The following is a 14108-nucleotide window of genomic DNA, read 5'->3' on the forward strand; positions in this document are numbered from 1 at the left end:
GCGAGCTCATGCTACGGTACAATTCAGGATAGGAAACTGTGACAGAGGGTATGGTTAAAATGATGAGTGGGTTCATTTACCTGCTGAGTAAAACCAATATTAATATGTCTATTAATGAGTTGAAAGCTGTGCTGAATCAGTTGCTATTAACATCTACATGAATATTAACGTCTCCCACTACTATGACTTTATCTGTGCTAAGAACTAAGTCAGATAAGAATTCAGAGAATTCAGTTAAGAACTCAGCAGTAGGACAGTAAACAATACAAAACACAACTGGCTTCTGGGTTTTAGAGTCTGGGTGAGAGTGAGAGTGAGGCTCTCAAATGAGTTATAACTATGTTTAGGTTTAGGAGTAATTAATAAGTCTGAGTTATAAATTGCTGCTACTCCTCCACCTCTACCTGTACTTCTTGGAACATGATAGTTGATGTGACTCATTGGGGTCGACTCATTTAAACTAACATATTCATCCTGCTGCAGCCAGGTTTCAGTGAGACAGAACAGATCTATGTGATGGTCACTTATCAAGTCATTTATTAACAAGGATTTAGATGAGAGAGATCTGATATTTAATAAACCACACTTTATTAACTTACTGTTACTGTGTTCTGTAAGAGGAACTGTTTTGATGTTTATTAAATTCTGGTAAGTCACTCCTCTTTGATTTGTGTGTGACTTGTATAGTTTAGGTGGTCGAGAAGCAGACACAGTCTCTATGCGATAACTAAGACTAAGAGTGGGTGGCGGCTGTAGAGAACATGCAGAGAGGCGTGTAAGACTGCGACTCTGCGATCTGGGCTCCACTCTGAGTTGTCACAGAGTGGGGAGACTAAGCAACATGGCCATGTTACTAGAAAGCAGAGAGGCTCCGTTTAACGTGGGATGGACGCCGTCTCTTCTAATCAGCCCACACCGTTTTTAGGACACCACCTAGACACGATGACGGCCGGCTATACATGTCATCGCTGGTCACATTGGGGAGGGGTCCAGAGAAAACTAGTCCGACATTGTTTTGGTGAACGAACACACCGACTCAATGTTAGTTTTAGTGACTTCCGATTGGCGTAACCGGGCGTCATTAGCTCCTGCTTGTATTAAGAACTTACCGTACTTACGTTTATCCTTAGACAGGAGCTTAAGATAGGACTCAATGTTGCCCGTTCTGGCCCCAGGCAAACACTGAACTATGATCGCTGGATTCTCTAACTTCATGTTTTGGACTATGGAGTCACCAATGATCAGAGTGGGTTTCTCAGCGGCTGTGTCGCTAAGTGGGGAAAATTTGTTTGAAATGTGAAGCGGTTGGTGGTGAACCGTGGGCGCCTGACTAAAGCTAAGTTTCTTATGAGCCGCAACCCACTCTAGAGATGGGAATTTCGGTTCTTTTAACTGACATGGATCTTTAACTCTCGATCAGTAAAGTGAACCTATCATTTTGAGTCATTTGTTGATTTCGTTCATTTACAGCAGGTAGCGCTGTAATAATGGTCGCAGTTCCCAAACACTATATACTGAAAACAACATGAGCATTTGCTTCAGTAGACAAATTATAATCACAAAATGCCACAAGCAATTCAAGCCATGTAAAAACCTAGCGAATACACATGCATCTTCCCTGCCATTGTTGTTGAACAGCGCGACAGTTGCTTGGCAGTAGTCACGTGGTAAAAGAACGAACGAATGATCCGTAAGGATCTTTATGAATGAGTCGGGAACGAACTAGAGCGCTTGCTGTGGCTCGGCTGTCACGTGAAAAGTTAACAAACGAACGATCCATATGAACGAATCCCAAAAGAACTGTAGTACTTGGTGCTCCCCACAGAGCCTGAGCTGATTAACGAGAATGATGAACTAAACCGCGCAGCCCGAGCTGCCTCTTGCATGACAGCTGGTAGAGGATAAGTGAAAGTAAAACTTATGTTGACAATTCGTGAGACTTTTAAAACAAAACGTAACAATATATTAAAAACTAAAATAAAAAAAATATACTAAAATATAATAATATCTTATTATTATTATTATTATTATTATTATTATTATTATTATTATTATTATTATTATTATTATTATTATTATATTTTATGATTGTGGCAGAGTATACGGGAACAAAAAATTAACATGTTGATATAATGTTCGAAAGTATTGTATTTAAGTATTTACTGTACAAACACGCTTTACGCTATATACACAATGAAACTACACACATCTACAAAAATTAAAGAACACTAATTAATTATGATTCCAGGAATAAATAATGTATATCGGCTGTCAGGTGTAAAATAAATAAATGTCAGAAATCAGACATAGATCATTTCCTTGTTTATCAGTTTACACAGCACCGTAGATGAGCCACAGCTGTCACGTGACAAAAGAATGCATGTTCCATAAGGATTCGTAGGAACGAATCTGGAATGAACAATGGAGCGCTTGCTGCTCCCGTGACAAAAGAACGACTCATTGAGTAAGGATGCTCAGTTGAGTAAGTCCTGAATGAATCATTTCTATTTCCTGTACCGCTGACTGAACTTAACCAGCAGCTGCCATGTGGCGAGAAAAGGTACTGCATGGAGCTAATCAGGTCGTACACTGAGAGGACTCGTTCCTCCCGAGTCATATAAAAGATTAGTTCATGTTGAACGAATTGTTCATGAACGACACATCACTAACCCACTCATGACCCAGCCGCTTGGTGCCTGCCGAGGGACTGGTAGCAGCTAAGCTAGGAGGCTCCGCACCGGTTAAAGGGGCCTGGCCACCTGGCCTGTTTTCTAAGGTGCGAAGCCGAGAATCTAAGTCTAACAACCTCGCCTCCAACCCTGCAACTAGCGTACACCCATTGCAGATACCATTACCATCACTAAAGGAGGCAGAGGATAAGCTAAACCAAAGACACACCGAGCATCGAACAGAGCGAGAGGGAGAGGAAAAGGGGGAAGCCATAGCAGGAAAGTAAGCTAGGTGCTATGCTAACAGAGAAAACACAAGATAACAGTGAAGATTAGTAGGACATTTAATGAAAAGAAAAGCTGCTTGAGTGTTACAAGCTTGTTTTGCAACTCCTAGCAGTCGCTACCAGGTATAAGGCGATAATATTTAGAAAAGAGCGGAGAGTAACACCGTACACTTGTAGCAGCAGCAAACCTCAGTTATCGGATGTGACGCAATACACTTACGGTCAGTCAGCCAATTAGACTCAATTGACCCTATATATATATTGTGATCAGCAAAGGAAAAGGTAGAGATTTTCTTTAATCAGTTGTTGCAGAAAGGTAGGGGTTTGACCGGCAACACTAAAAAACAACAGTCAGTTTTTGGCTACTGTATTTTTTGAGCTGTCAGATGTTGACTGCACTCTAAAAACACTGAGTGGCCAGCTCCATTGTGAAAAAATATTTCAAAATAGCATATCAGGATAATCAGAAGAACAGAGACACAGACCCTGCTAAGCAAGTAAAGGAGGGAGCAGACAGAAAAACACGTCTGCATTCCATAAGGTCGGAAGTTCCTACTTCGTTTGTCTTTTGTCTTTGTCCTTTCGGTCATGACCCAAAGCTCATGGCCATAGCCAGCTGCTTCGCACTCAGTTGCAAACCACCATCACCACAGGTACCACTTGTACCTTAATCCTCCACACCTTCTCTATCTCTTCTTTTAGACCTTTGTACTTCTCAATGTTTTTGTGCTATTTCTTCCTGATTTTGCTATCATCTGGGATTGCTACATCTATCACTACAGCCACATTCTCTCGTTTGTCCACCCCAACTATGTCGGGTTTGTTTGGCCAATACCGGTTTGTCTGTATCTGGAAGTTCCACAGGACCTTAGCTCTGTCGTTCTCAACCACCTTTGGAGGTGTGTGCCATTTGGACTTTGGGAATTCCAGCATGTACTCAGCACAGATGTTCCTGTACAGGCATCTTGCATCCCGCTGTTATGTGTTGGATTGTTTCAGGTGCATCTTTGCACAGCCTGCACCTGGAGTCCTGCCTGGTATGGTAGATCCCAGTATCTATTAATCTAGTACTCAGAGCCTGCTCCTGTGCTGTCTTTCAGTCCAGCCTGGTCCAACCAATGATAATTGGTTGTACATACCGTGCAGGGGTTTGTCCTTCCATAAGGGTTCCTCCTCTTCCTTCTTCTCATCCCCTGGTCTCTGTTCCCTGAGGTATTCACTAAGCACGCACAGTCCCAGGGTGCTGGATTTGGGGTGAAACCCTCCATGCATTGTAAGTAGCCTTCCTTGTCTTGATGTCAGTGGCTTCCATTCCCTCTTTTGGCCAGGTTATTATATTTCCCTGATGACTGGTAGGGTATAGGTGTTGATCACCCGGACTTTGTTTTTCCCATTAAGCTGACTTTTCGGGACTTGCATTAGCCTTTGGAGGTTACTGTTTTCCTTGAAGCCTCCTCGTGGTTACCATTTGCCTGTGGGATTCTTTCTTGGCAGTTCTGTCCCCCCAGGCCTGACTACCTTTCCTCTCCTTGCTACCATCCAACCACACTTATTTAGTCTGAATGACATTCTTATGTCTTGGCTGTATATCCTAGTGGTATGTAAGTCTGCAACAACAAATAAAAACAATAATTGATCAAAGAAATGATCGATAATGATTTGCCATTATCGATTAGTTGGGCCGCTCATTTAATGGTTTTGACAACAAAATAATGCAGCCGCTGGCGAAATGGAGGAGAAAACAACCAACCGGCTGGAGGAGAAAGGCTGTGCCCCAATTTCTTCATATGAGCATTAAATATTAAACAAACAACCTTAACCTGCAAGTTATACAGTGTTCGGCTCGTGGTTTGTAAATATTACAGCAACACAGGAGAACGTAAGAATGAAACACTGGTGTCCCGGATGTAACAGCAGTAACAAACGCTGTTTATCCATCAAGTAAAGATGCTTCATTTTCAAAAAAAAAAAAAAAAAAAAAGTAAAGATGCTTCATTAAGTGGAGTTGTGTTAAAAGTTACTTTGTTACTTAATCTGTTCTGCCGCCAGCATCAGTTGCTCAATCATCTCGTTCGCTACACAGTAATGAATGGAACTACAGAACAGCACAACCTAAACGGTGCAGACACTAAATATAACAGCAGCATTAAAATATGACAACATGGTTTTTAGTAGTTGTCACTGTTGCCTGAGACAGAAGAAGCCCAGGAGTCTCTGCGGAGTTCACATGTTCTCCTGTGTTTTTTTACCTCAGTCAGGTTGCCTGGGGCTGCTGCAGATCTTCAAAATGGAAGAAAACTGTATACTTGCTTTGTTTGTTTTTTTTTTGGTTATTGAAGTCCTATTATTGTAACACTGGATTTTGTATTTAATTTGAGATTGAAAGAGTCCAAATTAAAATTTAGTAAAAAAAAAACTTAAGGGATTTATAATAAGCAAAACATGCAAACACATACAAATCATATATTTTTTTAATTTATCTGATTCTCAATTAATCTAAAAAATAATCAGCTGGATAATCAATTATCAAAGTAATCGCTAGTTGCGGCCCTAGTGATATGTATCAGCAAGACGATAGCTTGTTCGCTCTTGGCATACAGCTTGATGCCATCCATGTAGAACAGGTGCCTTATGGTTGTGCTATTCTATAGTTGGTACCAGTAACCAGTATTGTTGGTGATCTTGCTAAGGGCATTCAGGCCTATGTAGAACAGCAGCGGGGACAGAGCATCATCTTTATCCATATGGTGTGTCAGTCAGGTTCAAAACACTGACCATGGTTTTTGATCTCCTGTGTGACCAAGAAAGCACTTTTATCATAGTCTAATGTAAGTGTAGATATGTGTACTGGTGTACTGTATCCAGCTGGTCTGCACTCATATGGAGAATGTTTTAAAATATGTACATAAGCAGTACATGTCTTACGCCATTTGTTTAATCTTCTTATCTTTCCAGGTGAAAACTTTAAGCAGAGTCCTTTGAAAAGAACATTCAAGTCCAAAGTTCTGGCACGTTACCCTGAGAATGTGGCAGAAAACACATTCGATCAAGATGCTGTCAACATGGTAGGTGAAAGGTGTGAAGGGTGACTACATGAACTCATACCGCTAATTGTGCATGATGTCAAATGTGGTAAATATATTGTTATTGCTACTTACAAATGCTGTTTATTAGGAACATTATTAGGTCTCACACCTGACAAAGTAGCCCTATAAGTTAACAGCAATTGTATTTGAGCCCTTCTGGAAATCAAATACCTGAATACAATAGACAATAGTCTGCTGAATTAATACCAAAAGCAGCCTTGCTTAGTAGCATTTGAATGTACATTCAGATGTGTGTTGTCGCTCTCCTGTGATGAAAGGTCATCACCTATTTTGCCACCTGTCCTACATCCGCACTGCTGAATTATTCAGCTGTGGCTCTCGCCTTACTTAGGCATGGAAACCAAGCATTATGCAGCAGTGCACTGAGTGAAATCCAACCCCCTAAAGATTGCAAGCTGCAAATTGAGTTTTCTATGGAAACTGCATATTCCTCTTCCTTTCATTGTCCTGTGCCCTCCATAGCCCTTCACTGGCTTTCATCTTCCCACACATCACTCCCTCCTTCTCCTGCTGGGAGGTGAGACATGATCAGGATGAGACAGTTTAGCCACAATTCCTATACCTGCAAACAAATCCCAACAAATTACAAACCTAATGCCTTAATATTGATTCTCATGTTTCCTTTAAATAAGGATTTTTCTTACATGCTCTTCATTTCAGTGTCATAATTCAAATATTATTAAGATCGCTTACAGTTAATATGACATTCACAGAGTAATTTTGGACTGTGACTTATAACTTCTAAACTTTATGTAGGAGCCATATGCTACATTGTTGTTTGTTGCTTTATTTTGATCACCTGATGGTGACTCATGCCATTAACCTGCTCACCTGTGCTGTAGCCGTAATTTTGTTGACCCCTGTGCAACGAAAGCCAATGCCTATACTAACACTCTCGTTAATACCATCTGTGGTCGAATTTTGTGGTCCATAAACCAGACCTCCTCTGGCCCCTGGCTGAGCCTAGTAATTCTGTCCTTAAAAGTAATGAACAGAACCAGCGCAACGGGCCCCCCTGCCAAAGTCCAACATGCACTGGGAACAGGTCTGACTTACTGCCGGCAATGCGAACCAAGCTCCTACTCCGGTTATCCGAGACCGAATAGCCCTTAGCAAAGAGCCTTGGACTCCATACTCCCGGAGCACCCCCCACAGAATGCTACGAGGGGCGAGGTCGAATGCCTTCTCCAAGTCTAAAAAACACATGTAGACTGGTTGGGCAAACTCCCACAAACCCTCAAGCACCCTCCTAATGGTATAAAGCTGGTCCAGCGTTCCACGACTAGGCCGAAAACCACATTGTTTCGACTGTATCCGGGTTCGGCTTTTGGCAATTTTGGAATTTCTCGGGGAGGCTGAGAAGTGTGATCCCCTTATAGCTGGAACACATTCTCCTGTCCCCCTTTTTGTGAAGAGTGACAACCACCCTGGTTTTCCAGTCCAGAGAGACTGTCTCCCTTGTCCACCCAAGACAGCCCTACAACATCCAGAGGCGTTGAACAGTTTGCCAGAATCTCTTTGATGCAAGCACCAGAGACCCTGCATTCGCAGCTCTGAACGTCTGCATTGACAATGGGATGGAGGACATGGTCCACTCAGACTCTATGTCTCCAACCTCCCTCGGCATCTGGTTGAAGCTCTCCCGGAGGTGTGAGATAAAAGTCTCTCTGACAGAGGGTTCAGCCAGATGTTCCTAACAGACCCTCACGATACATTTGGGCCTGCCAAGCCGTTCCAGCCTCCTTCCCTGCCAGCGGATCCTACTCACCACCAAGTGGTGATCAGTTGACAGCTCAGCTCCTCTCCTCACTCGGAATGTCCAAAACATATGGCCGAAGATCAGGTGAAATGACTACAAAGCCTATCATCGACCTCCGGCCTAGGGTATCCTGGTGCCATGTGCACTGTGGGACACCCTTATGTTCAAACATAGTTTGTTATGACCAAACTGTGACTAGCCCAGAAGTCCAATAATATAACACCCCTCGGGTTCAGATCAGGGAGGCTGTTCCTCACAATCACGCCTCTGTAGGTATCATTGTCGTTGCCCACGTGGCTGTTAAAATCTCCCAGAAGAACGATGGGGTCCCCAGTTGGAGCACTTTACAACACTCCATCCAGAGACCCCAAGAAGGCCGGGTACTCCACACTACCATTTGGCCTGTAAGCACAAATGACAGTGAGTGACCCATCACCCACCTCAAGGCGCAGGGAAGCGAACCTCTCCTCTCGAAAACTCCTACACATGGCGGCTAAGCTAGGGAGCTATGAGCAAGCCCACACCACCCCGCCGCCTCTCACCGTGGGCAACTCCAGAGTAGAAGAGAGTCCAGCCCCTCTCAAGGAATTGGGTTCCAGAGCCCAGGCTATGTGTGGAGTTGATCCCGACTATTTCTAGCTGGTACCGCACAACCTCCTGTGCAAGGTTCCTTCCCTCCCAGTGACATAACATTCCATGTCCCAATAGCCAGATTGTTTATCCAGGGATTGGGTTTGTGAACTGCTCTTAGTCTGACCCGTCACCCAGGACCTGTTTGCCTTGGGAGACCCTACCAGGGCATTTATCCCCGACAACGTAGCTCCCGGCGTCATTCAGGAACACAAACTCCTCCACTACAATAAGGCGGCAGTTCACGGAGGAGGGAAGAAGTGGATTATGTACAATAAATGGAACTAAACAGCATTGAAGCGTACATGCTTCTTTGAAGCACATCACATAATAGGACGACCCAAAGCTTACACTTTCAAGCGATTTAGGCAGGAGAAAAAATGGCTACTTTCACTCCAGTTGTTTACTTGATCATACAAGGGCATCATATCTATTGTGTCACATTGTTATTGTTCCTTCAGGTCAGCAAGGCTCTGTTTGATTTAATTACCTTTCCTCAGCTCCACAGTTGTGGTAATGATGATCTGTCCATTCTGATAAGTGGGACATGATGAGTCAGGTCACCAGCATCTTCATCCTATTCGTTCTTATTTAAAACAATCTGCGTATAAAGGAGAGCACAGAAAAGACAAGCAATGTCTGGTTAAAGACATCTGATCCATGATAATAAAATATGGATATTGGTAAGGAGTGTTTAGAGTTGAGAAATTTGTCTTTGACTCACTTCTGTTCCCTCCCCTCTCCCTGCAGCTGTGTATGCCCAAAGGCCTGTCGTTCAAGACCCAGGTAGACCAACGCCATCCTCAGTTTCACTCATTTATCATCACCAAGGAGGATGGCTCTAGAACTTATGGTTTTGTCCACACCTTCTACGAGGAGGTGACCAACCCACAGATCTGCTCTGCTATGCAAACTCTATACCAGATGCACAGCTTAGAGCATGCCTCGGCCAACCCCCCTTCCTCGTCTTCCTCCTCCTCCTCCTCCAGCATGGACTCTCTGGCTAGCAGCTTAGATGAGGCCGACTCTCCCACATCCTCGTCCTCTTTGTCGCCACCTCGTTCAGTCGGCAGCTATGACTCATCACGGGACACCCTCTATGTGTCCAAGGCCTTGTGTCTGATCACGCCAATGCCCTTTATGTATGCCTGCCGGCGTTTCCTATCTCAGATACACAGGGCTGTTACAGCAGTCACAGCCCCCCCACTGCCCTTAGAGAGCTATGTTTACAATATACTGTACGAGGTGCCACTGCCTGCCCCAGGGCGCTCGCTTAAGTTTCATTGTGTCTACGAGCCCATTGTGTGTCAGAGGCCTAGTCTGGGGGAGCTTCCACTGGCTGACTTCCCTCTAGCTGAGGCCTTCACTCTACTGGGAGTGGAGAACCTGGTCCAGGTGTTTACCTGCACCCTCCTGGAAATGCAGATCCTCCTGTACTCACAGGGTAAGTCTACACACTACTACACTTTTTGGCATCTCAGACTTGACTGTCAAGACTACTACAACAGAAGACAGCAATGTGTTATTCAAATGTAGAGGCATCTGTCATCTTCTATGTGCTTGTTTGCCATGAGACTTCTGTGTCTTTGTGTTCCAATAAATTTCAGTTGTTCACAGTTTGAATGAAAAATGATAGGGAAAAAAGTGATTTTGAAAAATTGCTTTAAAATGTTCATACTCTCTAAGGCGTTATGAACTGACTAAGTTCTGATGCACAGCAATCTAGTACTGTAGGTTTTCCTTTATCCATTATTCAGAATGGCAGGAAGAGTGTGATGCCCCCATGCCCTTACAAAACAAATATTGCTTTTCATCTTATACTGCTGTCCTACTCTTTCTCGGTTTCACTTTGCCTCCTCCAGTCGACAGCGCACTCTGAAAAACTTTTCTGCTTTAGCAGCCCTTTTGTTAACTTATGCAGGGTGAGTCATATAAATAAAAAAAGGCTAGCGCATACACAAATCCACAGTAACAGAAAATAGACATGGAAGAGGTCCCGTTTCTGTGGTGTAAACACAGTCACTTTGGCTTTACACATCACAAATGTTGTAAGACTCACCACTTTGTTGACCTAATCTCAACCTAATCAGTTGTTGAGATGTTTCTAGCAGAGTGTTTTACAATAAAGTTTTGCATAGTAGCTTCAGACTGTGTGATTTGAGGTTGTTGCATGATGAGACTGATGAAGACAATCGACTTAATTTTTAACTAATGCTGTCCAAGGTAATCGATTGTTCTATCGCAGAGGTGGAAAACCATCTGCTTGCCATGTTTTCCTCTTCTCTGGCTTGCTTTACTGTTGGAGTTTTTTTCCAGACGTTGCAGCAGATCTGTTCTATGTTCCACTCTTCTATGTGTTGTTTACACTACAATTAGTTATTCAACTACACCAGTACTTTTATTGTGCTGCAGAAAACACATTCTCCAGAATGCACTTGGTACCCAAACGCTTAGATCAAATGTCATGCCTAAATTCCCAACAAATGTTACGCATAGTTTTGCAGCATTTTGCATTTCATTTTTCTGCCGTGGATTTATTCGTTAGTGTGCTCAGAAGTAGTGAAGGGGGCACATATTAACACATAATGTGGTAGAGTGGTTTAAAATCTCTACTGTTCTGACTGTGTTATGTTTAACTTTCAAAGTTATTTGGAATTTGTTGAAAAGAAAGAAAGACTTAAACAATGACAAGAACATTCTATCGATGTTATTGAAAGGGTGCTATAATATTTTCCCATCCTTCTTACTGTATGATTGGTCAACAGACAATTGTATAAAATCAGAGAGGGGATCCTACCTCCCCCTATTACACAGTTGTTGAGTCTTGTGAACAGGAGAAGAAAGTGATGAACAATGTGTCTCCTCAGATAATGTGGCATGGGTAGAGCATTCACTGCTACGTATTTCACCTCACTTTTCTCTCTCTCTCAATCATGCACTGGCAACTACACACAATAGCCAACCTGTTACAAAGCAGCGAAGAATAAAGGATGCACAGAAGAAATTAAACGTAACACAGATGAGATTGTGATTGTAAGATGTCCAAATATTTTGTTTGTAAGACCCATGTTGTTACTGGCGAGGGTCAAACTAGACTGAACGGTTAAAACGAGGGTCGAACTGAACTGAGAGGTATTCTAAACCATGCTCCTAGAGCGGGGAGACAGACTACAATGACCTACAAACTGGAGGTAGGACCCAAATGCACGACCCATAGACAGGACTGGCAAATAATGATTTAATATATTAAACATGCAGACAGAGGACAACACGAACTAAGGATGCTGCGTATGCAGGGTAAGCCAGAAAACAAAACATGCAAACTAACACAAAACTCACAGGTAAACTAAAGATCGCTGCAGAGCAGGAAACTAAATTACTATCCTAAAACACAAAACATGTAAACAACAGTATCTAACATAATCAGCAAACAAAAACACAAACCTGGACAGAGCATGATGGCACTGTAACAAGTAACACATAATGTGACGAGTAACGAGTAATAAGTAACAAGTAATGAGTAATGCACCAACAAAGACTGTGCACAAACTGAGACCTTAAATACAAGACAAGACAGGTGAACCCAATCAAACTAATACAGGAAACACAAGACAGGAAACAAGGACACAAAGCCAAAAGGGTGAAACCAGGCTGCCCCTGGTGGCGTGGAAGCCGAGTCACAACAGAGCCCCCCCCTCAAAGCCGGCTCCCAGACGGCGAACGTGCACGAACTAGACGAGCCGGGCGGGCGGAGGGAGGCGAGGAGGAGGGCCAAACGAAAAAACAAAAACACAGACAGAAACGAGAACCCAACATGACAACCAGACAGTAAACACTCCAAACAAAAATAACCCATAACATCACAAACACTTGTACGATCCTGATGATGATCAAACATAAGTTTTGATCAAGTCCAAAACCAATTAAGGTTGTCCATGAATAATAGGTCCTTCCCAGTTTCATGGTGGGTGCCAACGAGGCAGGGTCCGACTCAGCAGCCGCTGGAAGTCCACTGGCACTCCTGGTGCCTCCAAACATGAGCCCAGCTCTCTGGGAGGGCGCCGACGGTAGAGGCAGGGCCAGCATAGCAGCGGGAGGTTATGGCGGCAAGGCGACCAGTCTGGTGGCCTAGCCCCCATGAGGCCCAAGGCCACTCGTGGACCACCGCGACGACGAACAGGGACCAGCGGCATCCTCCTTGGACCACCGCGACGACGAACGGGAACCAACGGCGTCCTCCGTGGACCACCGCGACGGCGAACGGGAACCAGCGGCGTCCTCCTTGGACCACCGCGACGACGAACGGGAACCAGCGGCGTCCTCCTTGGACCACCGCGACGACGAACGGGAATCAGCGGCGTCCTCCTTGGACCACCGCGACGACGAACGGGAACCAGAGGCGTCCTCCTTGGACCACCGCAACGAACAGGAACCAGCGGCGTCTTCCATGGACCACCGTGACGAACAGGAACCAGCGGCGTCCTTTGACCTCAAGGGTCAAACGTGGCTTGGCGACAGGAACCTTACGTGGTGCTGCCCTCGGGGAAACAAGAAGCAGCCCCACCCTCAGAGAAGCGCCCTTCTTGGAGGGCAAACGTAGAGCCGGAACCGGAGCCAGAGACGAAACCAGACGTGGAGCCGGAACCAGAGACGAAACCAGACGCGGAGCCGGAACCAGAGACGAAACCAGACGTGGAGCCGGAACCAGAGCCAGAGACGAAACCAGACGTGGAGCCGGAACCGGAGCCAGAGACGCAACCAGACGTGGAGCCGGAACCGGACCCAGGAGTGAAGCCGTACCAAGCAGATCGATTGGGCTGGGAGGCTGAAGAGCCGCCGCTCCCAACGACGAACCAGAAGAGTGGAGAGCCGCAGGCCTAGAAGGCGTAGCTGCGCCAGGCAGCGAGTCCTCCACTGCAAACAAAGTCTCAGAAGTGGGCGTCTCGGCAGGCCAGCAAACAGAATCCAACTCCACAAACAAACACCCCATACCCGGGATTGAAACGAGCCCAGGAGTCTCCAAGATTAGGTCCATAGCTTCTAGACAAGCCCTTCGCTTGGTCTGCATGTTTTGACTGTCAGTAACCTCCATGACCAGCTCACTCAAACGAACCCAAACCATAGGGGAAATCGCCCTCATGTCACTGTCCAAACTCAGTTCAGGCAAAACAGGGTAATCACTAGGCACTGGCTCCGCAAAGCGGAGCACAGGAACATGTACCGGTTCAGCGATGCAGACCACAGGAACGGGAACCGGTTCTGCAACGCAGACCCCCGGAATGGGTACCAAACTTAACCTGCCCCCATCAGCTGAACTGCACTCAAGACCCGTTGTGGTGAGCTGAGCTGCTTCCCTACTGTCACCATCCGGCACAAACTGCGGTTCCTCAACCTTTATGCGGTGATCAGGGGCAACTGCAGCGCTCTGGGAGTTTACTGCCTTACCAGAAGCGAGCTCCAAACGCTGCGGACTACACGCCGCGAGCTCAAAGGCAAGCTTCTCCCTTAAAACAGGAAACCTGGTTACAGCCTCCGGTACCTCTGGAACAAGGAGGAATTCAGGAACGATTTTAATTAGATCCTCCAGCTTATTCAGCGCTACCAGTCTGACCAACGCATTTACACCCGTACCAATCCTGTCCAACAGTTCATGGAA

The 14108-nt window shown here is 45.0% G+C and overlaps 1 protein-coding gene across 7 annotated transcripts in view; it reads left to right on the forward strand.

Annotated features, from left to right (window-relative positions):
- Positions 1 to 14108, forward strand: part of LOC114861407 (DENN domain-containing protein 5B-like) — a 53712-nt gene that overhangs the window by 21148 nt on the left and 18456 nt on the right. For all 7 annotated transcript variants that reach the window (XM_055511419.1, XM_055511420.1, XM_029160559.3 and 4 more), the window contains 2 exons: positions 5912 to 6021; positions 9203 to 9896. In XM_055511419.1, the coding sequence (XP_055367394.1) occupies positions 5912 to 6021; positions 9203 to 9896 (804 nt within the window). The remainder of the gene's footprint in view (positions 1 to 5911; positions 6022 to 9202; positions 9897 to 14108) is intronic.

Source organism: Betta splendens, chromosome 9 (assembly GCF_900634795.4).
Source record: "Betta splendens chromosome 9, fBetSpl5.4, whole genome shotgun sequence".
Taxonomy (NCBI): domain Eukaryota; kingdom Metazoa; phylum Chordata; class Actinopteri; order Anabantiformes; family Osphronemidae; genus Betta; species Betta splendens.